Source organism: Vombatus ursinus, unplaced genomic scaffold (genome assembly GCF_900497805.2).
Source record: "Vombatus ursinus unplaced genomic scaffold, bare-nosed wombat genome assembly UNPS02009205.1, whole genome shotgun sequence".
NCBI lineage: Eukaryota > Metazoa > Chordata > Mammalia > Diprotodontia > Vombatidae > Vombatus > Vombatus ursinus.
The window spans coordinates 47,357,672-47,384,781 of NW_020948983.1; the positions used below are offsets into that span (position 1 = coordinate 47,357,672).

Consider the following 27,110-nt stretch of genomic DNA (forward strand, 5'->3'; position numbering starts at 1 on the left):
GAGAGGTCACTGACATTAACCTCATTGATATTGAAGGACATGTCTGCATAAGAGGGTTACAATCTATGGCAATATGCCTGTTCCTATGGTGGTAAACAGTGGGACTTATTTCTCATAAGAAACATGCCAGTTAGGAAATGCTACTGATACATGAATGTACAGGGCACTTAAATGCCTAATGCAGTTTTTACATTATCCTAGTCCAAAAAGCCTCTGTCTCTCTTTTGGCAGAATGTCTCTGATTTGCCTCTGCCCCCTCCTCCTATATTTCACACCTTCTCTTCCCTATCCTTTGCTGGAACACTCCATGCTGGAATCTTCTATGCCCTGTTCCTATACATATGGGAATGCCTTGACTATTCCCCACAATTTCTCTACCTACGAAAAAGAGTGGAGAAACCAATCAGATTTGCCTGAATCAAAACCTGTTCCCTCCCTATAAAATCTATGGCCCTCACATACAGTCACAGAGCACCTTGATTGCAGCATTTGCCTGCCCTGATGTAGAGGTGTCAGCATGTCTCCTGGCTATATTTTTCCTTTACTACCCCAGAGCCTCTACTCCTTGTTCCTTCCCAGCCAGAGAAGGGGAAATATGCCATAGTCTTGACCTATTGCTTTAAGCATTTACTGCCTTGTTTGAGTATTTTTTTTTTAATAACCAAAAAAACTGGGATGGCATGGTATATATATTTAATAGGTTTCTCACTAATCTCATAGTGCATCAATACAAAACATTATTCCTTTGGTTCATAGATAAAACTTAGGCAAAGAGAAGTCATGGCTCAATGACTTAATGAATTCATACAGGTGATTATCGACAGTGTGGCAGCAGGATGGAATGTGGTAAGGGCTATAATGGTCTAGTTGGCCTGCTTTTACTTGGATACCTTGTGACTCAAGAAGAATGAGAGTTAAAATGAACACATTAGGGAACACATTTTGAGTCTAATGAGAACTGATTATGGCAACATTAAATTATTCCTACCCTCTTTGGTCCAAACAAGTTGTTGTATAGGGTCCGAAAACTCTTCCGAGTGTAGTTGCAGCGGTAGGCCCCACCCATGAGGTATTCTAGTACAAGACCTATATCTATCAGGCTAATGTGATAGTCTGGTGGGAGGTTTCCCTGTAAGATAAGAAATTTTATTTGTATGTGTATGTGAAGAAAAGCGAGGCATAAGCTGCATAGAGTGCATCCCCAAGTCACAGATGAGATGTATCACCCCTAAAATGATACCAGCTCTGGGATAGCAGATGGGGACAAATAATATCTAATTTATTTCTAGACTAAAGCTGACTTCTTGTTTCCTACCACTGAAAAAAACAATGGATTAAACTGTTAGAAGAAAAGAGAATTATAGATTTATTAGTCACCTGTAGGTAACAGAAGAGATCAGAACATGGTCAGTATTCACTCTGACATGTGAAATGAGTTTTGATTCATTGATTTCTTTTTAGGCTATATTTCTTTCTCTTGATTTCTTTCTAGGCTATCCTCCTAACTCTCCTTCTCGACCTTCTTTACAATATTCCAGAAACTTCTTCACCCTGAAAGATCACACTTCACACATGAGAAGTACTCTCTGCCCTTAAGACCCCGTCCTCTGATTGGCTAGTTCCTCTCAGAACCTCCATTTTAAGGAAGCCACCCAGGCCAGTCATGTCTTTACTCCTTTCTAGGCTCCACTTCTGACTTTTCTCCTGGACTTTCCCTCAGCTGGGTACTTTCATTTTCTCCTCCCCAGAAGCTCAATATATCACTGGAAGTCCTATAAGAATGCAAGAAGGCCTCAAATGCAGGTAGTGAGCATTTAATAAATGCTTGTTGATTTGATTCATAGTGAGCACTTAATAAATGCTTGTTGATTTGTTCTCCTTCATCCAAGTACGGGTTAGAATTATTGACTACTGAAGTCATATTTCTTTTTAGCTATTTGCCATGATATCATGTTATCTAAGCCATCCTGTTTTCCTTTCAATAATTTTCTATGGCTAAAACTTTGTAGAGCGGGGACTTTTTCATTGTTCACTACGTCCTCAGTGCCTAGCATAGGGCCTAGTTAAGAAATGCTTATTAAATTGTTGAACTGTGAATGACCATGTAGAGACTATACATTCAAAATATTCTTCCTTTAAAATATGACCACAGAGAGTATATATTGGGAATAGTAGATACAAATGCGGTCTAGTGGGAAAAATTCTGGGATTATAATTAGAAGACCTGGGTTTAATACCCATTGACAATACATATTAGCTGTGTAACCATAGGCAAGTCACTACTCTGAGCCCCAGTTTCTTCATCTATAACATGAAATTAATAATATCTGCACAGAGTTTTTAATGAGGAAAGTGATTTATAAACCTATAGTATTCTATAAAGGTGAACAACATGAGTGAGTTTATGAACATTTTTAACACACTCTCCATCTTTTAACTCTGGGCAAATCATGTCACCTCTTTGCTCCTCAGTTTCCACATTTATGAATAAGTGCCAAACTAGAAAACTTATAAGCTACTTTACATCTCTTGAATGCTATGATTCTATGTGGGTAGATTTATTGTTCATAGATATTCAGTATCTGTATAATAGGAATTGTCATATTTTTAGGATTGAATTACTTATATTTTAGCTGGATTAAAGCCAATAAAATCATAGATTTATAATCCTATGAGATCACCTAGTTCAACTCCCTCCTTTTACAAATGAGAAAATGGAGGCTAAGAGAATTAAGGAGCTTTGTATAAGGTCACATGGGGAGTAGACAGCAGAGCCAGGATTAAAACCCAAGTCCTCTAGTTCCAAAATGCTAGCTCCAAAATTCACTATATAGGCTGATGGAAAAACTTCCTCATATGATTGAAATTATCCTTTTACTCAGGATGTTAAGGTAAATTATATAGCAGTTTTGAATCAGTTGTCCTCCTATCAGGGACTTCACTCTACTCCAATGAATCACCTTTGTGGTAACTCAACCAAATCTCTATCCTTTAGCTGCATGAGAACATGTCAGGACAGAGTAATAGAAAAGAGACAAAGAAATGCGCACAACTCCAAGGAAAAAAATAAAGCATAAATAGATGAGAATACTATCAATGAAAAATGGGAATAATGTCAAAGGACTTAAAGACAAGCAGCTGAGGATAAATGTAATTTCTAATCATATTGTCAGGGTAGCCCAAAATGACAAAAACAAATGAAAGCTTGCAATCCTTGCTAGGAATAAGAGAATTAAAGTGAATGGGTGAAAAGGGAACAATAACTTTAAGAAGGAGGTTTCTAATATGAAGAAGTGTTGAATGATTGAAGAGATTCAGGTCACTGATACTCAAGAATTTTAGATAATTAAAGCTGGCATTAGTAACAGGTCATATCTGGCTAAAACAATACAATCAATCAATCAATCAATCAAACTTTAGCTCATTCTTTCAATCAACCAGTCAACAAGTATTCATTGTGTGTGTTGATGCTAAGCAACATTTTCTTATTTTGTCCTTTGTAGTTTTCTGTAGGTTCTTTTTAAGGTGAAAAAGATACTTAGGACATTAACTTCCTACCCCACTATTGCTATTTATCTTCTGTGCTTTAAATTCTGAGATTTGAGTTTGTTATCGAAAGAAAAATATCCATTTTGTTTGAAGGAGCATAAATTAGTATAAAATAATAGACTGACCTTTTTCACATCCCTCACAAGCAAGTGAAGTGTGTTTGGTGGACCCAGCCTCTGAAAGAGAACCATCCAGCCATTTTTAGTGTATTATTTCTTAAACAAAAATCTTCAACTACTGGACCATGAATTGTTCTAATCCTTAAATATCACTCATTATTAGGTTAATGTCTGTTTACATCTTTTATGGTGATGTCTCTGTCTTACAGTGGTAAACAGATGCTAAATTCATAGGAAATTATGTTAAATAAATAACAAAATTATCTAAAAGGGCAAGCTATCATCTGTGTCCTGATGAGTTGCAGAGAGAATGCATATCAATGCCTTCTTCACCTCTGCACTGCTAGAGCCAACTACGATAATGGTGAGAATAAAAATCCAGAATAAAAAAAATGAATTACCAAAATAAATATTCTAGAAATAAAGGCATTCCACTTAAAAACTTTCCTACTAGTTCCATGGTGCTTTGTGCAACTAAAGAGTTTCTATGGTTTTCCTTATAATATCATGGAAAGATGGGTGCCCTATGGAGCCCATCCCCTACTGCCTGGTGCCCTTGCACAGTGTTAATAATATAGTCAGCCAAATGTGGGAATTTGTTTTGCTTGACTGTACATACTTGTGATGGATTTTGTTTTTCTTGCTTTTTCAATAGGTTGGGGACAGGGCAGTGAGAAAGAGAGAATTTGGAAAATAAAATAAAATCACCTTAAAAATAATATATTGAGTCAGATTCTCTTGGCACATATGAATGATTCATTGTATGTGTTACCCAAGTGGCTTGGAATCATTAACAGAGATTCTAGAACTTCCCAAATGGTAACCACGGAGAATTTGGTTCAGCAGGTTGGTTTTTAAATGGCAAGAATATGATGAAGAATTGAGCTACAAGTGGAACCATTTTTGTGATGAGTGCCACAAAAGAACAATGTCATTTCAGTCCCCCTTAAACAACAGAACTCCAGACTAGAACTGGGGCTCCACCCCAAATTCATTATGTGGTCAAACTTATTATACTTTAGCATAGTGCACCAATAATGCACCAATACCAGCCTAATAGACAGTCTAGCTATTTAGCTGCCTATCTCCATATTAAAATAGACTCTCACACACAAGTATATGTATGTTTATTTAGGTCTTAGGTCTTCACTGCCCTCCATATTCTTTGCATACTTACTGTATTATAAAGTTCTTCTAGCCGTGGAATAGTGAGAAAGTGTTGCATGTTGACTCCATTTTCAATAAGAAGTTTCACAAAGTCAACCCGATCTAAGACCAAAGCATCTAACATAGCTTGCTCTAGAGAATTCACCTATTGAAAAAAACAGCAACTAAACAAATGAGGAATTCAACAGATATTTATTAAGTTATATAAGGTTCTGTGCTGGGCACTGGAGATAGGAGGATAAATAGTTCTTGACCTCAAAGAGCTTACATTTTACTAGGGGGTGGAGAGCAGCAATAGCACATACACAAGTCAATGCAGACCACACAAAGCAATACAAAACAGTTTCATGAGGAAGAGAGTGCTAGTATCTGGGCAATAAGGAAATCTGGGAATCTTATAGGAGGTATCATTTAACCAGTGAACAAGCCTTTATTATCCAGCCCCATGTTCCATTGTGCTAGGCACCAAGAAAAACAAATACGAGCAGTAAGGTGGCACAGTGAATAGAGTACTGAACCCAGAGTCAGGAAGAAATCCTGGCTTCAGATGCTAATTAGTCATGTGATCCTGGGCAATGATAATAATAGCTAACATTTATTATGTGCCAGGCATTATACTAAACACTTTAAAAATATCTCATTTGATCCTCACAACAACCCTGGGAGGTAGGTGATATCATTATCCCTATTTTAAAGATCAGAGAACTGAGGCAGACAGTTTACATGACTTATCAAAGGTTGCATAGCTAGTATGTGTCAAAGGCTGGATTTGAACTCAGGTCTTCCAGATTTCAGGCCCAGTGCTCTATCCACTGCCCCACCTACCTGCCCCAAGTCACTTGACATCTGTCTGCCTCTAGCACCTACCTCCCAGGGTTTTGAGAGGATAAAATGAGGTCATATTTGTAAAGCGCTTTGCTAAACATAAAGCATCACATGTAATGTCAACAATTAATAAATGAAATAATCTCTATTAGCAGGAAGTTGACATTCTAACAAGGTAGCACCTGGTCTGTCCCTTGAAGGAAGCTAGGTATTGAATCAGGTAAAGGGGGGATTCTAATTTCTTACATTTGGGCAACAAACACACTGTCTTAAAGGGAGAAAAGAAAGATAACTCATTTTTCTGACACATAGCCCTTGTCAAGAGGACAAGTCTTTACTAAAATTGAGACTAATAAGAGTTCTTGGTTTAGAAACCTGTGAAGTGCCCTACCTTGGACCTTCCTTGTGCTGATGGCATTGTAGCATAAAGATTAGTGAATAAACTCCATTGGTTCTTTCAACTGCTAAACTTAAGCCACAGTACAACATATCCCAAAAGTCTTAGTACGGTTCTAATCTTTTGTAGCTTAAAACTGTATTAAGACTTTTGGGACACTGTATAATGAGAACACAGATTTTTCCTCTCTCCAAAAAACTGTTTATCCTTTCCCGATTTCCAAAAATGTATTAAAGCCAAATTTCCCTACAGTTTGTTTCTCAGGTGTTAGAACTCCTCATATGCCTTGAACACTGAATGGTCTTCATTTTCAAGAAAGCTCACTCATTCGATAAATATTTTTTTCAGTATTACCATGTGCAGAGATAATGTGACATTACGGCTAGACATCTGGCCTTAGAGGCAGAAACGTGTGGGTTTAAGTCCTGCCTCTGACAGATACACTAGTTGTGCGATGCTGGGCAAGTAAATTGTCCTCTCAGCATTCAAGGAGAACTTTGAAAAAATTATTGAGGATCCCAGAGAGCTTTATTTTATGTGGTTTATACCTTTTGATATTTACCACATTAGAAATTAAGACCAACAAATTTTAAAGATCTCTCTCCTGGTTTTCCTCCTACCTCTCTGATAGTTCCTTCTCTGTCTCCTTTGCTGGATCCTCCTCCAGATCATGTCCTCTAACCATAAGTGTCCCTCAGGGTTCTATTCTGGATCCTCTTTCTTTTCTCCCTCTATACTACTTCACTTGGGATATCATCATCATAAACAACAACCCTTCAATCAGCCTTCCACTTCCTCATCTGTAAAATGTGGATTTGGGTTGAGATAAGTCCCTTAAAGTTCTAACGTTCTGTCACTAACAAAAATCTGAAAGAAATTGTTTACACACCCAGTTTAAGAGCTCAATCTTCCGTGGATCAGTTTCTTCTTCTACTTCTTCTTTGACTTTCCCTTTCTTTTTGCCTTTGCCTTTTCCTCTTCCCCCTTTGGCTGGTGCAGCAGCTGGAGATTTCTTTTCCTTCTCTGGTACTTTGCTATCAGGAGGTGCCAGGCTTCCTAAAGGCTACATCGAACAACAAACACATTTGGTTAAAACATTTGCCTCCTTCCGTATCGAGTCGTTACCTCCTTTATGAAGCCCTTATGAAGTTGACATTTACCCAAAGGAAAATTTCATGACTGTCATTAATTCCACACTGTTCACACTTAACAAACATACATAGTCAGGATAGACTTGATCTGTCTGCTACCAAATGTGCTGCAAAGCGGGAGCCTGTCTATTAACACAGCTTATGTTTGTGACATAGGGCAATTTGCTTTGTTTTTCCCCTGGGCAGGAGTTGTATATATTTAGATTGACATCACATTTTTATTGGCATGCATTTACACAAAGGGCCACTTTGACAAATAGGCATAACAGCTACTAATTTTCAACCAATGAGATAATGTATGTAAAGCACTTTGCAAACCTCCAAGCACTATACAGGTGGTCCTCAAAAGCTTTAATATTTTAAATGGCTTAAAACTGCACTAAGACTTTTGGGACACTCTGTATACAGGGAGGTACAGTGGAGTAGTGGGTAGAATGCTGGCCTCAAAATCAGGAAGACTGAGCTGAAGTCTTGCCTCTGACACATATTAGCTATGTGAAGGCCACATAACTTCTTGGTGCTCCAGGCATCTCTTTAAGTTGCAGAGAAGGGCCAGTTTGCATTGGTAGAGGGAGTTTCTTCATCTGGGAGTTCCCTATACCAATGAAGTCATAGGTCGATTCTACCATCATCATCATCATCATCATCATCAATGATCATCATTACTTTTTTTTTTTTTGATGAGGCAATTGGGGTTAAGTGACTTGCTTAGAGTCACACAGCTAGTGAGTATCATGTGTCAGGCTGAATTTGAACTCAGGTCCTCTTGACTCCAGGGCCCATGCTCTGTTCACTGCGCCACCCAGCTGCCCCCATGATTACTTTCTTATTTCTATCACTGGCATCACCATTCATCCAGACCCCCATGTTGTAAATCTTTGGTTCTTCTACTCCCCTCACATCCTATGACCAATTATTTTCCCAGGTCCTTTTGATTCTACTATTATAACACCTTTTATTTCTACTCTTTTTTTTTCCTATTCCTACTGCCAATTCTCTAACATAGGTTGTCATGGACAACTGCCTGACTGAAAATGGCGCTCTCCTTCATTATCTCTTCTAATCTGTTCTTCATACTTCTGCCAAAGCAATCTCCCTTAAGCTCAGATATCACAATATCATTCCTTTTCTCAGACCCCTTCAATGGGTACCTATTAACTGGTGATTAAAGTCCAAACTCCTTAGGCAGTCATTCAAAGCCTTACACAATCTGATACCACCGCACCCTTTCCAGTCCTATCTCATATTACTTCCTGTAACATACCCTATGATACACACCTGGAACATCTGCCTGTTCATATCTTGTATTTTTTTTTTTTTTTTTGCCATTGATCACATGCTTCCTGATGCCTGGAATACCTTTACCCTAATCTCCATGGTTGGAAGAAACCTCCTTTCCTATCAAGTTTGTTTTTTTTGGGGGGGGGGGCTAGGCAATGGGGTTAAGTGACTTGCCCAGGGTCACATAGCTAGTAAGTGTTATGTGTCTGAGGCCGGATTTGAACTCAGGTCCTCCTGAATCCAGGGCCAGTGCTCCATCCACTGCGCCACCTAGCTGCCCCCCATCAAGTTGTTAACTCCTTCATGAAGCCTTCAGTTTCCCTAAGTATCACTGATCTCTCTCTCTTCCTAACTGTCACACAGCACTTTGTACCTTTCTTATTCATTTCAAATTTTCTATTCAAATTTGTATTATTGTTGTATGCATACACTTACACATTATATTTATTTTGTACATTATATTTCCTATTAAATTTACATTATCATTACATACATACATTTCTTATCTCTCAAATTAAATCATAAATTTTTTGAGGGCAAGGACTATGTTACCTATCTGTATATCCCCCTCAGCACCTAGCAGAGAGATTGTAGCCATTGAATAAATGTTTGTTGAATTGTTTTTGAACAGATGGTGATTGAATATTCAACTACTGAAGGAATATTTCAGAGATTATCTAGACCCTCTTTCTTCAGTATAAAACACATAATCTACCCTAAAGAGGTAGAGGATTGTGTGATATTTTCATAAGTCATTGAAAGTACAGATAATGGAGCTTTCATGTACCATCCATATCAATATTTTTCAACCTGCCAGAGTTTTCTTTGTTATAAGTAACCTAAAACAGTACTGTAGCAATTTCTTTTGTCATTTCCTCATTTGCCAAGAGGCTAAGAACTAGAGGACCCTAAAGGAAATAGAATATTTGAAAGGATTGGACTACTGTGCTTTTAGGGACTTTAATAAACACATTGCACATGTCACTCTCTTCCTTTGAAAATACTCACCTTATTATTTAAAGTTTTTGCATTAATTTTTTTCCTGATGATTAACCCCCAAAAGTAAAATAGATAAATAAAAATACTATAAATACATTGTACTTATTTCAGGCAATATAGTTATTTCACTTACAAAAACGCTTGAGATGAATTGTACTTGATTTTGAAGGGGCTACTTTTTTTTTAGTCTATGTCATACTTCAAAAGGATAATGTTTTCAAAACTGACAAGTAAAATAGTTAAGGAACATTTTTCCTATTTATTTCTTTTAAGAGGAAGAAATTAACACACTCCTTTTTGCTTTTCACATACAAAGTCCATTGGGCCCCCGTAGGGAAAGCATAATATTTCTGTTTAATCCTAATGTAATAAAAAATTGGAACATGAAACATGACTAAGAAATGTTGGCAAGACTGGTATAATAATGAAACCAACATTAATCATTTGCATAAAATAATACAAAATGTTCTGAATGGGGGGAAAAAAAAGGTAGTCTCACCGGCCAGTGGGGTCCAAAGATGAAGATTTGACTTCGTGCGATGTCAACACGGTTCCAGGCAAGAGCCAAACTCAGCTGATCAGGAGCTGATGCATTTGTTCCTAAAGAGGCAAAATAACTACTTCCTATTTCTAAGTAAATGAGCAGTAATGTGTTTAATATTGAAGAAACAATTTGGGTCACTATAGCTCCTATAGAAAAAGAATGGTCAGTAGTTAAATTGACCCATTTAGCTAAGTATGGGGGGCACAGGTCTGTAATAACTGCTACTAGAAAAGCCTGAGGCTGCTGAATTGCTTGAGTTCAGGCATTAGGGCTAATGCTAAATGGATGTCTACACTAAGTCTGGCACCTATGTGGTGAGCTCCTAGGAACGGAAGGCCACCAGGCTGCCTAAGGAAGGGCAAACTATCTCAAGCTGGAAAAAAAAGGAACAGGTTAAACTCTCATGTGTATCAGTATTGGGACTGAGCCCATGAGTGTCTATTGTTCTTCAAGCCTGGGCAAGATAAGGAGATTTGGTCTCAAATATATGTATGTAGGCATGTATGCATATAAGTATGTGTATAAAATACATGTACATATGTGTGGACATAAATGTGTTTTGTGTATGCACACATGTGTACACATGTACATATGTATTCTTTCTTACAGCTCAAATAAATGTGCTATATAGACATATATATGCCTATATAGCACATTTATTTGAAAGAAAGAAGAAAAGGTTTAGAAAAACTTTGAACTACTCTATAAATTTCTCATGCTTATCAGTGTTGACTGGCCTAAGACAAAGTGAGCATTTATTTCATTCAAGCATCCGTTGCTTTATAGGATAATGACATAATTAACAAGGATAACATATCCATGCTCCATTGCTATGGTTCATGCAGGGTACCTAAACTATTTAAGTCAGATGATAGTAGTTCCTTTTTTTGGCCCACAAGTGAGCAAGATTATTGAAACAAGAACCAGTTGTGTCCTACTTTCTTCTATAAGAGCTTATTTTCAGAAAAAAATATGTGTACATTAAGAATTTTTTTACAGTAAAAGTTACTAATTTTTGTAAACATTTATAAATGTGTTAGATAAAGGCAAATTGTCTTTATAAGGAATGATTGTTCCTTACACTCTTTTATATTAATTATCTATTAATTACTAATTATATTTAATCATATGAATCCTTTGGCTTATTCCTTCCACTTAACTAAAGGTTATTTCAGATACTGAATTTGCAAATATAGATCCACACATAAGTGGAGGAAATTTTAATGGCAGGGAAGTGTTTACCTTGAGTAATTTTTTAAAAAAGAATATAAGCGCTTTGAGAGAGAGAGATGGTTTCACTTTTTTCATATTTGTATCACCAACACCTAGCATAGTGCTCAACATATAGTAGGGATCTAATAAATGCTCATTAATTTCTGGATTTACCAAAGGATAAGAAGGCATAGATTGTGATATATACCACCAAAAAGAGTACTCATATCAATGAGATCAAAAATTCTTTGAACCACTGACATATATAGCATGGATCAATTATACTAATTAGATAGTATGCTTGACAAAGGATAATATGGAATAAGAGCTAATTAATTAATTAATGGCACATTAAAAACTGATTCTAGTTTCAGGATGAAGTAAATCTCTTCTCAAAGCTGTTTTTACTTATTTGTTAAATCCATAAGAAAGTATATCTTCATGAAGTTTCTACTACAGTTTTGTACACCAAACAGATAATGGAAAGATGATGTGGTGTGTTGGCAAAAACTGACTGAATGGACAATCTCAAGACTTGGATTAGAGTCCTGAGGCCACAACTTACTTATCTTAGGCACATAAAATCACAACTCTGAGTCTATTTCTTCATTTAAAATGAGGATATTGGAATAAATGAAGTATACTTTAAGGCACCTTTCTGCTTTAAAAGTCTGAGACTTCTGGGTTAATTTTGATTAAGCTGGTTAGCTCAGGATGTACCTCAATAGACAAAATTTTTTATGAAAGGAAAAGGAATACGGTAGGCTTGAGTACTGATAGCACTCCTCTCTCACAATCAAGGACCAAATGTTAGGCATAAAGAAAATATTTCCTACATGTTGAATTGAAATGAAGTGAATCATGATTTTCTGGAGAACTCACCCTTTAGCAGAGCAGTTAAAATTGCCATTTCAATATCCTGTTGGCCTTCTGAACCCATTCGGAACACAGTGACCTAAGAGCAGAGATTAAAAATATAAATATTGTGTTAAAGCAAAGTTGAAAATGAGAGAAGGAAATTGTATGTTTTTAATACCATGAACATACCACCACCATGCAAGTCTCCTTCTAAAGCCTTGAGGTGGTGTAGAAGGGATGCTGATTTCTCACAGGCTAGGCCAGTGTATCTAGCACAGGTTCTGGTAGGTCCCATCAAACAAGACAACTTTCATGTTTATAAGCCCAGCAATGAGCCTTACGCCCGTCACTCCAGAACCAGTCCAGCTGAATTCAGAGAGGCTCATTATCAGGCTGATCAAAGAGTAATGACTCTTGGCTACGGTAACTGTGGAAGACTATATCTACTAAGTCATGGATGGGAGGGGCTCAGTCTGTGTATGTGGAAGCCATAACCACACTGGAAGTATCACAGATCCATGAGGTGAAGTAAAGCAGAATAGGCCAACAATTACCGAAATAAAGTTGTGGACTAAATCATTTATAAGGAGTATACTTTATTTCTAAAGTTTCAACATAATATTCATGATAGTTTTACTCCTTGCCTTAAACTTTGGTCATGTTTCTACACAGCCATAGTTCACTTAACAACATCAAATGACTCTATGAAAAACATGACTGGGGCAAAATATTACGGGGTACACTAAGTTCAAAGCTCATACATGGACTGCAAGGGGTCATAGCAATCATCCAGTCCAATCCCCTCATTTCACAGATGAGAAAGAAGAGATCCTATAGAGCTTAAGTAACTTGCTTAAGGTCATACCAGAAATAAGGAGCCCAGTCAGGATTTGAACTCAGGCTCCCGGGCTCTAAATTCAGTGCTCATTACTTAGACCTATAGCAATGATGCTATAAATGGAAGTATATTTCTAGGAAGCCAAAATGAGGAGCTCAAACATTAGCTATTTTATAAATCTGAGGCTGGGGGTTTGTGAGGAATGGGCCATTGGAGAATATGGATACACGAGCAGATAGTGGTCAAGACCTGACAGACTAAGTCATCAAAGGGACCCTTGAGGTTATCAGCTGCCTGCCAGCCCTTCTCTCCCACCAATTGAATTTGTCTTTCTCCATTCCAGTTACTTGTCCACAGTATTTGTGAAGCTTATCTAGCTAGTTCTGAGTAAACCAGTAGGATGGGGACTTTGAACTTATAGGAGCTGGACTGAAAGTACAGAAAGAAAACCATTAAGATCTTTTTCTTTTCCTTTACCTTTGTATTTCAGAATCATCTAGATGGAACAATTAATTTGATGTCTTTTTGCTATAAATATGTGAAATATCTGTATAAAGTGCTTAGCATTCCTCTGGGATGTCTTCACCCAAGTAAAGAACGAAGATTCATATTGAACACTAGGCTGTATTGGACTCAAAGGTAAAGGATGAAATAGTAGCGAGCCTCAAAATTAGTATGGAGATAAAGCCTGAACTTGTGATTTCATTAACACAGGGCACCTTCTCTGCAACTTAGAATCTTGGAAAGTTGCCTAGAGCACGGAGAGGTCCATTAATGTGCCCAGAGTCATATGACTTTACATATCAGAACTGATCTTTCTGGTTCTGAGGCAGGCTTGCTATCCATTATGCCTCACTGGCTCATATTCTAATGGGGCTTAGTTATAATGTACTGATAGTGTTGTTGCTGCTGCAATGTAGAATATACCTGGGCATTTATTTTTCCAACCTGCTACTTCAACATATGTGGGAAGAATTTTTCTTACTTAATGCTTATAGTCTGATTACTGAGGCAGATTAGATTCTACTAACAGATTTAATACTCATGCACACAAAGGTACACAAAGCACTTTCACCTCAGTCCTCATTTTTTCATATGAGGAAATGGAAACTCTGAGAGCCAAGGATTTGGCTATCCTGTAATTAGTTGAAGGTGAGATTCAAATTCAGCTCTCTTGATTCTACATCAGAGGGTTCTTAACCCTCTTTTAAAAAATATTTTTTAATATGTCATAAACTCCTTTTTTAAATGTCATAGACTCCTTCGTGGTCTGATGAAACCTACAGACCCCTTCTCAGAATGTTTTTAGATGCATAAAATGACATGCCAGATTAAAAAGAAAACCAATTAAAATGAAATGCAGTTAACAAATTATTTTTAAAAGTTTAATTCAATGGCTCTAGGTTAAGAATCCTAGAATACTGCCGCTCATAGAAATACTGACCTAATCAAATATGCTGTATTTGCAACTTATTTGTAAGCTTAGAATGTTGACAGGGCGACTTCACATTAGGGTCATAGAATTGGAAGAGACCTAAGACATTACCATTTTACAGATGAAAAAACTGGGAGCCAGAGAAATGAGATGACTTGCCCAAGGCAACACAGATAATCAGTGTCAGAGCCAGGACTGTGACTCAGGTCCCCTGATTCCTGGTCTATTACTCTTGACAACATATTAGGTAGCAGTGCTATTGGCATAGCTAATGGCTCTGTCCTACGAGCATACCTAATAGGAAGGAAGGTTTGGGAAATGAATTTTTGCATTTTCAAATGGAAATAATAAAACCTTGTAATTACAATGTTTAACAACTATAAGTCACTTTTCTTTTATAATTCTTCTAATCCCTTTAAAGTCTATTAAAGGGCTCTGGTGAAGTTCTACAGAAATATCAAGAAAAAAAATGTAGCCCATCTTCCACAATTTATCTCAAAGACACAATAATTAAACTGAAAATCAATTTACTCATTCTATAGCCGACGAGACTTGGTATTTATTGTCCTTTCGCATTTACTAGGCATTGGTGCGCTTGTCCTATTTGATGGCCTGGAAATAAAGGCTATGAAACTGAATAGTAAAACAAGAAAGTTGGGATTCTCATAAAATTATTGATTTGATATGTAATGCAAAGTGCTTCTTGGGAGCAGAAAAACAAAAACATGACAAAATGTAGTTTAAAGCTGCCTGAGCAGAATTAGAAAGAGAATATAGCACTTCACTGAGAGAGTTTTGAGATACTTACAAGTTCTTTCTTTTTCATACACTCCATGATAATTACAAACAGCTGATGGGATTGAATCTTGTTGTAGTTAAATGTTTTCTGAATGGTAACTATAAGCTGATCCTTGAGGGAGTCACTTATTATCCTATTCAAGAAAGGGCATGAAAAGAAAGAGGAAAACATTACAGAAGACTCTGGTCATTAAAAAAATACACCTAAATATCCATCTAGAATCTCTATTTTAATGCTACATTGGGTTGCCAGGATTTTCCTTTTTCTATAATTGCAAATCTGTAAACAAAAACTAGTTGAAAGCATTGTCTATAGTTATACTAAACTCCAGCTTCCTGGAAACCTCATAAAGGAGGATAAAGTTGGAAGGGAACATATTGTCACTTCAGACAGAATTATGTTGAAATTACATTATCTTGACCCTAAGGAATCGAAGAAACTCATGCAATAATTTTTTACTATTTTGAAATATTAAAAAAAACAAACTTTTTAGTTTCTGAAGAGACTTCCTTATTAGCTTACCAGGTAAACCATGAAAAATCATGCCCCCTTGATAATATGTCAGAAATCCTACCCTCCTTCTTCACAATACTTGTGTGCAAAAGACAAAATGTCTGATGCTCGCCCGCTACCGTCACAAATCACAACAGGAATAGGGGGATCTTCTCGAAGACATTCCAGGACAATGGATATCACATTGGGACCCCCTTCAACAATGAGGCCAACAACAGGAACACCTTGTCCTAGTCCTACAACACAAAGGATATCTTCCATCAGGACTGAAGTTATAGCACTCCAAGAATATAATCTGATCTGTCTGAAAGTTTTTGATATGTGAAGAGGAGCAATATCAAATTTGTGTCATTCCACTCCCCCCTCCCCGACATATACCAAGGCAGGGGATCTAGACGTACTGATTTCATTTATTTTTATTCAGACCCACATTTTGACTATGTTCTGGTCTTTACCCAGAACCTAGAAATAGAAAACTTCCTAAACCATAAGCAGATTAAATAATATGTAAGTCTCACCTGGCATATGATAACTGATAAGTAATCAGCTGCCTACAGGACATGATGTGAGGGTCACCAGAACAACCTCTCTCATTGGTACTGTTATGATCCCTGAAATCCCATCATTAATGTTTCTTTAGAAAATGTTCATTTTATCTGAGATGAGGCATTATATCATCTGGTAGGAGGAGTGGATAACACATTAATGATTGAACTAACAAGGGTTATCTCCATTATTTATTAAAGTCTATAAAATACTTTCCTTGTGACAAACCTGCTGTGCATATTACACTCTACACTTTTCAAAAGAGGAAGTTGAGGTTTAGAGAGATGAAATGACTTGTACATGCTCATAAAACTGAACTATCTAATGAATAACCTATTACTACTCATAGTCATTAGCAAAGGGCAGGATACAAAAGAAACAGGTGATACGGGAGAATGGAGATGGGTTCCAGTCCCAGCTCCACTAATAACTTTCTAAGTGATATTGGACAAGAGTCTTTATTTTTTTTTTTTTGGCTCAACTTCCTCATCTGTAGAATAGGGATAAGAGGTTAAATTATCTCTAAGGTCCCTTTCAGTTACAGAATTCTATGAACTCATACACAAGGATTAGGTATATTTTTTCTCTGTCTCTCTTTTTTTTAAGGCAATTGGGGTTAAGTGACTTGCCCAGGGTCATACAGCTAGTAAGTGTCAAATGTTTGGTCTGAGGCTGGATTTGAACTCAGGTCCTCCTGACTTCAGGGCTGGTGCTCTATCCATTGAGCCACCTAGCTGCCACAGGTATGTTTTGATAGTGGGTAAAGCTACGGGGAACATAAAGGCTGCTGAGCCCAATGTAATGCTGGGAAGCTAGAAGACAGTATAGCACAAGGGCATAAGAAATGTGAAGGAGCTGAAACTGACCCCACAAAACTATCTAGCCAATCTCTTTATGGATGAGCAAAGTGAGGCAAGGTGGATTAATACCTTGCCCAAGTGACGCAGATAAAAAATAGAACAAGAATTTGACCCTGGTCCTTCAATTCCAATTCTAGCACTTTTCCTACTGCACTACAAATCAAGGGACACCAAAGATAACTTCGATGAGCACCATTTTTCCTAGTGTTGACACTAACAAAACGTCCACATTCAAATACTGAACAAGTTAAACCAGGCTTATTAGACTAACTCTTAGTTTATGATAATATTCAACTGTCCTGGGGGCAGCTAGATGGTGCAGTGGATAAAGTGCCAGGTCTGGAGTCAGGAAGACTCATCCTCTTGAGTTCAAATCTTGCCTCAGGCACTTAACTAGCTGTGAGACCCGGGCAAGTCACTTAACCCTGTTTGCCTCAGTTTCCTCATCTGTAAAATGAGCTGGAAAAGAAAATGGCAAACTGCAGTATCTCTGCCAAGAAAACCTCAAATGGGGTCATGAAGAGTCAGACACAACTGAAATGACTGAACAACAACAACAATAAAGTAAGACAAGGCTCTTCAGTCCTATACTTCCAAGGAGCTCCACGTAATTCCCACAGGGCTCCACAGTAATGAAAATAATAATTAAGAGATCACTGAGGGAGTTCGGCAGTTCTACACCAGTATTGCAATGGCTCTATATTAATAAAATGACAGAGACAGTATGGGTATGAGGAGTATGAGAAACGGGCTCTTTGAAAATGCTCACTTCTGGATCTTATACTTTAAAGGCCAATCTTGACGGTTAACATTTATTTCTCAATGACAATTGGTTCCCCCTTCCAAACAGTGCTTTCCTTAAGCCACTAAAGGCACAAAAAAGTGATAACCAAAAAGTTCACATAAAGGACATGATGACTGCAAAATGAAAAGTGACATGGGGCAGCTAGGTGACGCAGTGGATAGAGAACCAGCCCTGGATTCAGGATGACCTGAGTTCAAATCTGGCCTCAGACACATAACACTTACTAACTGTGTGACCCTGGGCAAGTCACTTAACCCCATTGCCTAGCCAAAAAAAAAAATGAAAAGTGACAGCTAAATGATAGTTTTGAGCTAGTGATCCCTTTACACTCTTAAAAATTTGGAGGACTCCAAAGAGTTTTCGTGTGGGTTATTATCTATTGATATTTGCCATATTAGAAATTAAAACAAAAGTTTTAAAAATATTTTTATTTCACTTAAAATGATACTAATAAACTAATTACTTGTTAACATAAATAATATATTTTATGAAAAATAACTATATTTTCCAAAACAAAATATTTAGTGAGAATGGCATTATTTTGCATATTTTTGCAAATCTCTTTAATGCTGGCTGAATAAAAGTCAGCTGGATTCTCATATCTGTTTCTGTATTCCACCTGTTGTGATATGTCATTTTGGTTGAAGTATATGAAGAAAATCCAGTCTCAGAACAATCTGTATTTGGAAAAGGGAAGACTATTTTAACAGGCAAATAACGTTTTTAGTATCATTATGTAAATAGTTTTGATCTTGCAGACGCTCTGAGGACCTACTTTGAGGACTACTGATCTAAGTGATGATAGAAGCTACCAAATTCTAACACCAATAAAAGCAAGGAATTCTCCACTCTTCCAGATTATGTGATAATGCAAAAACTGTAGGTATATAGTTTAGTTTGAACACAAATCTGAATGGTAACATTTCTAGAACATTGTTATCTGGAAAGCGTCTGTATTGATTTTGTTTTGTTTTCTTCCAGAAAGAAACAGTACCACTCTGAATTGGAATTTCATTGGTTTCCATTATTTCAGGTCTTCAGAAATATAGTGGCCAACTAAGTTTTGTCCAGGACGGTAGAAGAAATTAGGTCTTCTAGGCTTAGGCTGGAATCACTAATGCTGAAATAGGTCAGTGCTGTAGAAGACGACAGCTGAGCATCCCTTTGCTGTCCCTGCCCCACTCTGATTTCCAGGCATAGGATGACAAAGGGAAGCCCACAGGTCACATAGTCGATTGAAGTTTTGGTGGTGTGACGACTTACAATTTGAAACAGAATAAAAACACAACAACAAAAAACACTCAAGTCAACTAATGTTTAAATTCAGGATATGAATCCAGGATGTCAGAAAACTTTTCAAAGTAGTAGGCTGCTCTTTCAGTTCTAAAACATTGCTTGATAGTTTTAGTCTCAATTTTCTTCTTTTCTAATCCAGTTTATCTTCCAACAACTCACACTGTGTGGAGTGAAAGCTTATTAAAATGCTTCTTTAAAACATCATAAGTACTATTAGGTGAAAGAATTATTAAAATTTTAAATTTTACCAACCAATTCCCACTACTTATCAGCTGAATTCCATACACTGTAAAAATATACTTTACAATCACTACTTACTTACATGCAGAAGTCTGACTAAAACAAAATGAGAGTATTTAAAAAAATACCAGAATCAATACCTTCAAATGAGTACTATCCCTTTCCAATTTGTTACCTTTGGTGGCTAATACACTTATTCCAATGAAACTGCATTTTAAGTAACCTGGGAATTCCTGTTTTAGAACTGTCTTCAGAGACAGTTTACAAGTCATGGAAGAGAATCATATATAACCAATCTCATTACTTTATAGCCATGTTTATTGTTGACTCAACATTGGATCATAAAGGATCACCCAGCTCAATCACTTTGGTAGATTCATTACCTCTTGGCTCCAAGTAATTTTGGCTGTTTCCAAAATCAAACTGACCCACAGAGGACCAAGATTTGTCACTATTGAAGATGCTCAACAGAATTTACTAGAAGCTCTTAAGGCATTTCCAAAAGAGGAATCCCCAACATATTTTGAACAATGTTATCATTGGAAGAAATGTGTAACCTTCCAAAGTGACTGCTAAAAGGTCAAGACTCATTTGTATGTATAAGCTCTGACATGGTTTGTTACAAATTCAGTCATGTCTTTTATGTAATCACACCATGTATAACTAATATATATCTAAATCTTCTATTTGTCGCTGATTACTATTCGGGCTTCTACTTTACTTACGTGTGTTAATCTTTTGTAAAGAGATATGTTTTTCCAATTGTCGCCGGAGCTTCACTTCTGCTCCGTATTTACCAAGTGTGCCATTATCCGCCAAGATGAAGTGAGTATGAGAGTTGTTGAGCACAGAAAGTTTACTTAAAGGGTTTGACATGGTTTGATAAACCCTTGACACCTAATGAAAATGTATAGGCATTAAAAGTTTTAATTATTACTGTAAAATACAACCTAGAGGAGCAATATTCATAAATGAGTTTTGAAATAAGTTGATAAGACAAGAATGATAGGTAAAATGTTTAATAGCTATTCTAATCTAATATAGTTAGTTGATGATGGTCCTTGAAAAGGTCATTGGTGAAATTGCCAAGTTCACAGAACCTGTTTATAATGGAAGGCAGCTCATGAGTCGTTATTCCTAATTCACCTTCACTTCTCTACCTTTACTGAATTAATACATTACATAGTAAGTAAATGAATGAAATATTCATTACACTATCACAATGACAATTCATTGTTCTTAGACAATAGGTTCTTAAAAGACTTACATCCTTTCCAATGAGGTCTTCCTTGTTTTCCACAATGCCCCATGGGGCAATTCCTATGGCACAAATCCTGCCCCTGGACTTTGAGGAATGGTCCTTCAAGGCATCGCCTACATGGCTAATGACACCTACAAAGCAGCAATAATTTGTTGGAATAGGTGATTTCTAAGGCCCCTTCCAGCTCTAGAGTCTATGATTTTGTGATCTTTTCAAACCCTTTGGACCACAACTTATATCTCTACTAATGAATTTTAGGGAACCCTCCTGAATTCTATTGAATTAAAATAAGAACCAGTGCCCCATATGATTTAAAAAAATGATGAAATAGGATGATCAATTCATGGTAAAGAATAATCTTGCCTTAGTTCCTGGAGGGGAAAAAAGCAAACAAACAAAACTCCCACAAGGCTACATAGGGAGGACCTGAGTAGCACTGCAGATTTTTATAGCACTGATTCTGAATATCCAAAGATAGGTCCCAATGAGTTCTCTTTGGAATGCTATTCTTGGTTCAATGGTCCATGAAGATTGTAACAAAATCAAACACAAGCCATTGACTAAAGGAGGATTTAGACCTGAAGGCTCTGAAGATGAAATATTTATGTTTTTGAGAGGGAGTGGTGGTGGAGGGGATGTTATCATCACACAAGGACCAATTTAGTCTTCTTTGTATTGTTTTAGTGTATATATATACATATATGTATATATATATATAAATGCATGCTATGAGTATAGGTATTTTTAAAAGGCTTTTCTGAATTACTGGAAGACACTTCGGGACGTACAATTTCTGCCACTTGTCAATTAGATGGGAGAGAAAAAAAAAGATACTCTACTCTTACCAGTGCTGACTCCTCCTGTGAAAATCCAGGCTCCTGTTGTCATGGCAGCCTTGATTAGCCCTTTTCCAAATACCTGCTTCAGCTTGGGCTGCATCTCAAAGTTCTGGAGTCCCCCATGAACAGAGATTAAAAGCTTGGGAAGTTCTAGTTGCCAGTCTTTCACCATAAGATGAAGAAGCGAATCTGGTTTGGTGTCATATGACACCCGGATATACTGCAAAAGATTTTTGATACTCTCTGAGAACAAGCTCTTGTCTACACTTCTTGGCTCAAAGGTGAAAAGTCAAATTAGATACATTCAAGTAGGGGATGTTCTTTTCACCTTGTAGGCTCTAGGGTCCCTACTAACCTCTCCCCCTGTCAATTCTACCCCTCCACTCCCAACTGTATGACTGGTTCAATAACAAAGTAGAAACTCAGAGGTGGAGAAATCTAACATCTGATCTGCTGTGAGACCCTGGGCAGGACCTGGACTCCCTCTTTCATAAGCAGAAGAGCAGAATAGAATGGCAAATTACTCAAGACAACTAGGCACCAAGATAGGAAGTCTTCAGTAGACATTAAGATTAAAGCCTGACATGGTCAGTAGAGAAGAGGTTACCGTTCAGAATTTGTAGCCTCTGTGAATTACTTCTTTGTGGCCTTTGCTAAAATGCCAATTGCTATTGCATTTGCCAGCTATGGATAGTCTAATTCTGGGAGACCACATTTTGTAGGGATTTGAACAAAACAAAATAAATCTTTACTCAAAAAACTTTCACAGGACAGTGAAATCGGTGGTGTTACAAAAATGCAATGGCTGGGCATGTGGGAGGAAGCATTGTCAGGACTCAACTGTTTCCCAAATGAGAGGCAAGAGACTGTAGAGCTTATAAAACCAATTTTGGAATCAAGAAGACCTAGATTCAGGTCCAGTCTTTGGTACATACTGACTGTGTGACCCTGGACAAGTCATTTAACCTCTCAACACCCCCAAACAATTCTGTAAGACTAAAAATCACATTAAATTGCAGATCTGAATCAGTAAAGGGAGTTTCCTCACTGGGTGTTCTCCACACCAATGGAAGCACAGGTCCGGATAAAAATAAAATCACTTCCAGAAGGTGCTGAAGGGATGCATGGTACAGAAAATTGCTCATGTCTAGCAATGTTAACCAAAATATCAAAGGGTACCGCTTATAACAAAGAATTAGGACTCTTTCTGAGTTCTCTTTAGGTGAGGTAGATAGTTTCCGATAATCTGGACCATGGAAATCCATGAGAATTTTTTAAGATTCCAAATTTAATGTATCTAAGCATGTATGCATGTGTGTATCTAGCTTATGTATGCATGTATTCATGTGTACATGTATGTATATGTGCATATATACATACATACATACACACACACATATATACTGTAGGGTAGAATTGGAAATTAGACCTATGATTTCATTGATATGAAGAGCTCCCAGGCAAGAAGAGTTTCTCTACTTTCAAGTCAACACCTTCTTGCCCAGGGTCACACAGCAAGTATGTATCAAAGGTAGAACTGACACCTAAGTTTTCCTAGATCTAAGGCCAGCTTTCCATCCATTATCCCACACTGTTTCTCATGTATATTTTATGTTCATAAATTAAATATCTGTGTGTATATATATATATATATATATACATATTTAAGAAAAGAAAATTATTTCCTGTAGCATTTGGCATTTTTGTATTTTTAAACCAATTAAGGTCAGCTACCTAGTAGCCACAAGAGTTCCTGTGAAAGATACACAAAGCATAAACAAAGTGAACAACATTAGATTGTATTGCTCCATTGTATTTCTGTGCAAAGAGAAGCTATTTCATAGTGTCAAAGTTGGAGAAAAAAAATCTCAACCTAAAAATCCTTCCAGGAGACTTTAGAGGACCTAAGAATATCATCAAATCACCAATTTGTCAGGGAAAACAAAACTTCCTTTCCATATCTAAGGACGGTTCTTGAATAGTCAAACAAAGACCTGTTAAAAAGTACAGGATAGGGATAACTTTGATTGAAGTTTTTTCCATGGAAACGTCTGAGGCCTATGGCCCAATTTTAGGAAAGGGCATCTTTTTTTCATGGGGACTCCACATGTACCCTCAAAATACAAGGAACTCATTCCACTCTCAAACGAAAAGCATAATGAAAATATCATATATATATATATGTATAGTAGACTTCACTTTTGTGGTGCCAACAGCAAATTCTTCCATATTTTTCCTTAATGTGTCTCTTACCATGGCTTTGTTTGAATGTCCACCACCCTGAAATTCCAGCATCCCGTAGGAGTCTGTGGGATACAGTTGGGTATGTTTACTGACAGACCATTTTTCTGGCTGTGCCTCCCCTTGTTTATTTTCTTCCACATTTTTGTTGGGGGTGCTACTTGGCAGAGGTGGAATATGTTGAGAAATAGGCAGGCCACAGCAACACCTAAAAATAAAGTTCAAACATCTCTATTTTCATTAAACAAGTGTGCCATCATGTTAGAAGATGCCTTATCTAGTCTCATTAATTCTATCAGTAGTACAGTATACAGGGCCAATCCATGCTACCAAATGTTTGTTGCCAACATATAAACTTGTATAAGAGTACATTCCAAATTAGTATACATTATAATCTGTAGTTCAATTCTCAATCAGTCAACAAGCATTTATTAAGAGCTTACTATTGTGAGGCATTGTGCTAAGTACTATCGATACAATAAAAGATAAAAAACAGACCCTGCCCTCATCTATGATAAATAAAACATGGTGGAGATACAAAGACAAATATGACCTGGACCCCTGCCTTGAAGGAGCTAATAATCTTTACAGAATAATTGGGGAATGAGATATTACACATAATTGTGTTTTCTAGATAAATGATATATGAAAACTCAAAAACTTCACAATTTTAACCAATGAAGATGAAAAATTTTCTAAAAATTGTGTTTTACTGCCTTACTAAATAGTTTAGGGACATGATTTTACCTTTTCTTAGTGGTAGAGGGTCATCATTGCAAAATCCAGTTATGGCACTATGCTCTCAAGAACTCATTTATCCTGATGTTGAATGGTACCAGATTTCTGTGCTTTTTCAGTTTTAGAACTCCTAGTTTGAGAATTCCCTTTACTCAAGCAAATTAGAACACATCAATAGCTTTAGAGTCTTAGAGTAGTCTGAAACTTAGAGAAGTTAAATGACTTGTCCATAGTCACATAGTTGGACTCAGAGGCAAAATTTAAACACTAGTCTTCTTGACTCTAAGGTCAGAATTCTATTCATTATGCTATACTATGTGAGTTCATATATATATATGTGTGTGTGTGTGTGTGTGTGTGTATGTATATACATATATGTGTATATAAATATTACTGCAGAGATGAAAATAAAACCTGTAAAAGTTATTCACTTCATAACAACAAAAAAGAATGACAATTTCTAGGCAAAAATGTAATTAATCACACATGTGGTAGGTAAATATGTAAATCATAGATCATATCCTACAACACTATCATGTTTTAATTATATCTCTGACATACTGAAACAGAAAAAAAATAAGAAATTCTCTGGGATTATTATCTCTTCAATAATAGTCTAAAACGCTACAAAGTTTGGCTAAGTCTATACAGTAGCCTCACAAAATACAGTTCTGCAGCAAGACAGAGAAGAAAAATTTACTTCTTGGACGAAACAGTGCCAGGAGGCTGTCTTCTATGTTTTGTTCATTGTGTGTCTGGCACTTAATTGGTGCCTAATAAATGTTTGTAGGATTGAACCTTAGTGTTCTTAGCCCCTAGGATATTCTGATTTTGGATGAGGAAAGTGGAGTCATTGTAGTGATAGCTATAGCGATCTTGTTTCCTATTGACCTTAGCCAATCCTGTGGGATTCCTGGGAGTAGAAGATTGTGTTCCTTGTGAAGTTCCTCGTAATTAAGACCTTTCTTTCAGCCCTTCTTTCATTCAAATGTACAGTTCCTATGTGGAATCCCATCAGCACTCTGTTCTCTGATTGGCTTTATGGCAATAAATCTGATAAATGAAAGGGATGTATTAATGGGTAGTAATAGATTATCCCATCAGTCTTCTCTCCTCTCATAGGGATGTGAATTTTCAGTGACCTTTGGAAGGAAATGCTGTAATTGGAAGGGATGACTTTAATGGTAGGAATTTCAGGTTTCAGGGCAAGTCAGTGGTAGATGCAGGACTGATGAAATCTTAAGACATGCCTCAAATCATATCTACCACATTTATTTAAAAGGCCAGAACTTAAGAGAATCTATTTTAAGCTGGGTGGATGAGACCAAAGTTTTCCAAGGTTGCTTTGGTGGACTTAGAATAATGACTGTTTATCATTGTTTGACCTTTTCTTCAACTGTAAGCAACATGTTGATTTCTTTGAAAAAGAATTAAATGATAGCAATGAGGCCATATTAATTTTTGGTTTGAATTGAATTTTTAAATTTGAAAATAATTCTTATTTTTCATATGATAGAATATTTCTTATCTAAACACAGTATCAAAATAATACTAAATAAATTGTGTAGAAGACCATATGAGATATTAACAAAGAACAAGTATTATCCAACCACTACTAGAGCCCAAGGCAAAATTGCAAAGTAAGTGAAGCTAGCCTCTGCTATCCTCATGATCTTCTTTTGTACTGTGCTTTCACCTCCTGGCATCTCTTCTACCCTAAAGTCTTCCACACTTTGTTTAATATTCTCTCCCTACCAAGAAAAAGCTCCTATTTTTCTGAGGGCACTGGTTTTAAAAGGCATTCAAAGGAAAGTGATTTTAGTGTCAGATTGAAAGAATTCACCCTAGGGTGATATTTGCATTTTAATAGAGGATCTTATCAACCCGAATAACTCTGTAGTGAGTAGACTTAATGGTGGAAATATTTTTGATCAGAGTTTCTTTTTTAGTTTCCTTGTTTACTTCAGGCTACCTTCTCTGCTTAGGGCCACTATCCTCACTCATTTCTGCCCATACCAACAGCTTCCTTTCTGAAAAGCTGTCAATCTCAAAGCAAGATTACTGTATTTAGTTCACCTGTTTGGGTCTTTACTGCTGACAATTGTGTAGATGCATTCTCTTTTGGAAAAAGTCTTCTCTACCCAAGATTTTTGTCCCTGAAAGAGGAAGAAGTAGAAATTAGACTAGCATATCATCAATCCATCATCCATTTCTAGATGACAAAAGGGTTGGATTCAAAGAAGCCTAGGAAGATTTGTATGGATTGATGCAGAGTAAAGTGAACAGGAAGGGTAAAACAGTTCATAAATTAACAACATTGTAAATACAACTTTGAAAGACTTACGAATTTTAATCAATACAACGACCAAACATGATTCCAGAGGACTAATTATGAACTATGCAAATCACTTCCTGACAGAGAGGCGATGGTGCAAAGTGAATTCATATCCAAAAATGTGAGGCATACATTTTTGGACATGAACAATGTGGGAACAATTGTCTTGACTGACTATGCATATTTGTTGCTAGATTTTTTTTCCTCTTTCAAGTGGGGGAGGGGAAGGAGAAATAAAATTATTGTTAATTAAAAAAATAAA

General features: G+C 36.8%; 1 protein-coding gene across 1 annotated transcript in view; it reads right to left on the reverse strand.

Moving 5' to 3' along the window:
• TRPM1 (transient receptor potential cation channel subfamily M member 1) overlaps positions 1-27,110 on the reverse strand; it is a 167,339-nt gene that overhangs the window by 58,345 nt on the left and 81,884 nt on the right. Inside the window, exons 2-15 of the mRNA XM_027851493.1 lie at positions 26,590-26,669; positions 23,788-23,983; positions 21,541-21,754; positions 20,702-20,826; positions 20,160-20,331; positions 15,749-15,923; positions 15,184-15,307; positions 12,127-12,199; positions 9,988-10,088; positions 6,947-7,120; positions 4,845-4,980; positions 4,002-4,045; positions 3,675-3,725; positions 989-1,129 (exon numbers count right to left, since the gene is read on the reverse strand). Coding sequence (XP_027707294.1) covers positions 989-1,129; positions 3,675-3,725; positions 4,002-4,045; positions 4,845-4,980; positions 6,947-7,120; positions 9,988-10,088; positions 12,127-12,199; positions 15,184-15,307; positions 15,749-15,923; positions 20,160-20,331; positions 20,702-20,826; positions 21,541-21,754; positions 23,788-23,983; positions 26,590-26,669 — 1,806 coding nt within the window. The remainder of the gene's footprint in view (positions 1-988; positions 1,130-3,674; positions 3,726-4,001; positions 4,046-4,844; positions 4,981-6,946; positions 7,121-9,987; positions 10,089-12,126; positions 12,200-15,183; positions 15,308-15,748; positions 15,924-20,159; positions 20,332-20,701; positions 20,827-21,540; positions 21,755-23,787; positions 23,984-26,589; positions 26,670-27,110) is intronic.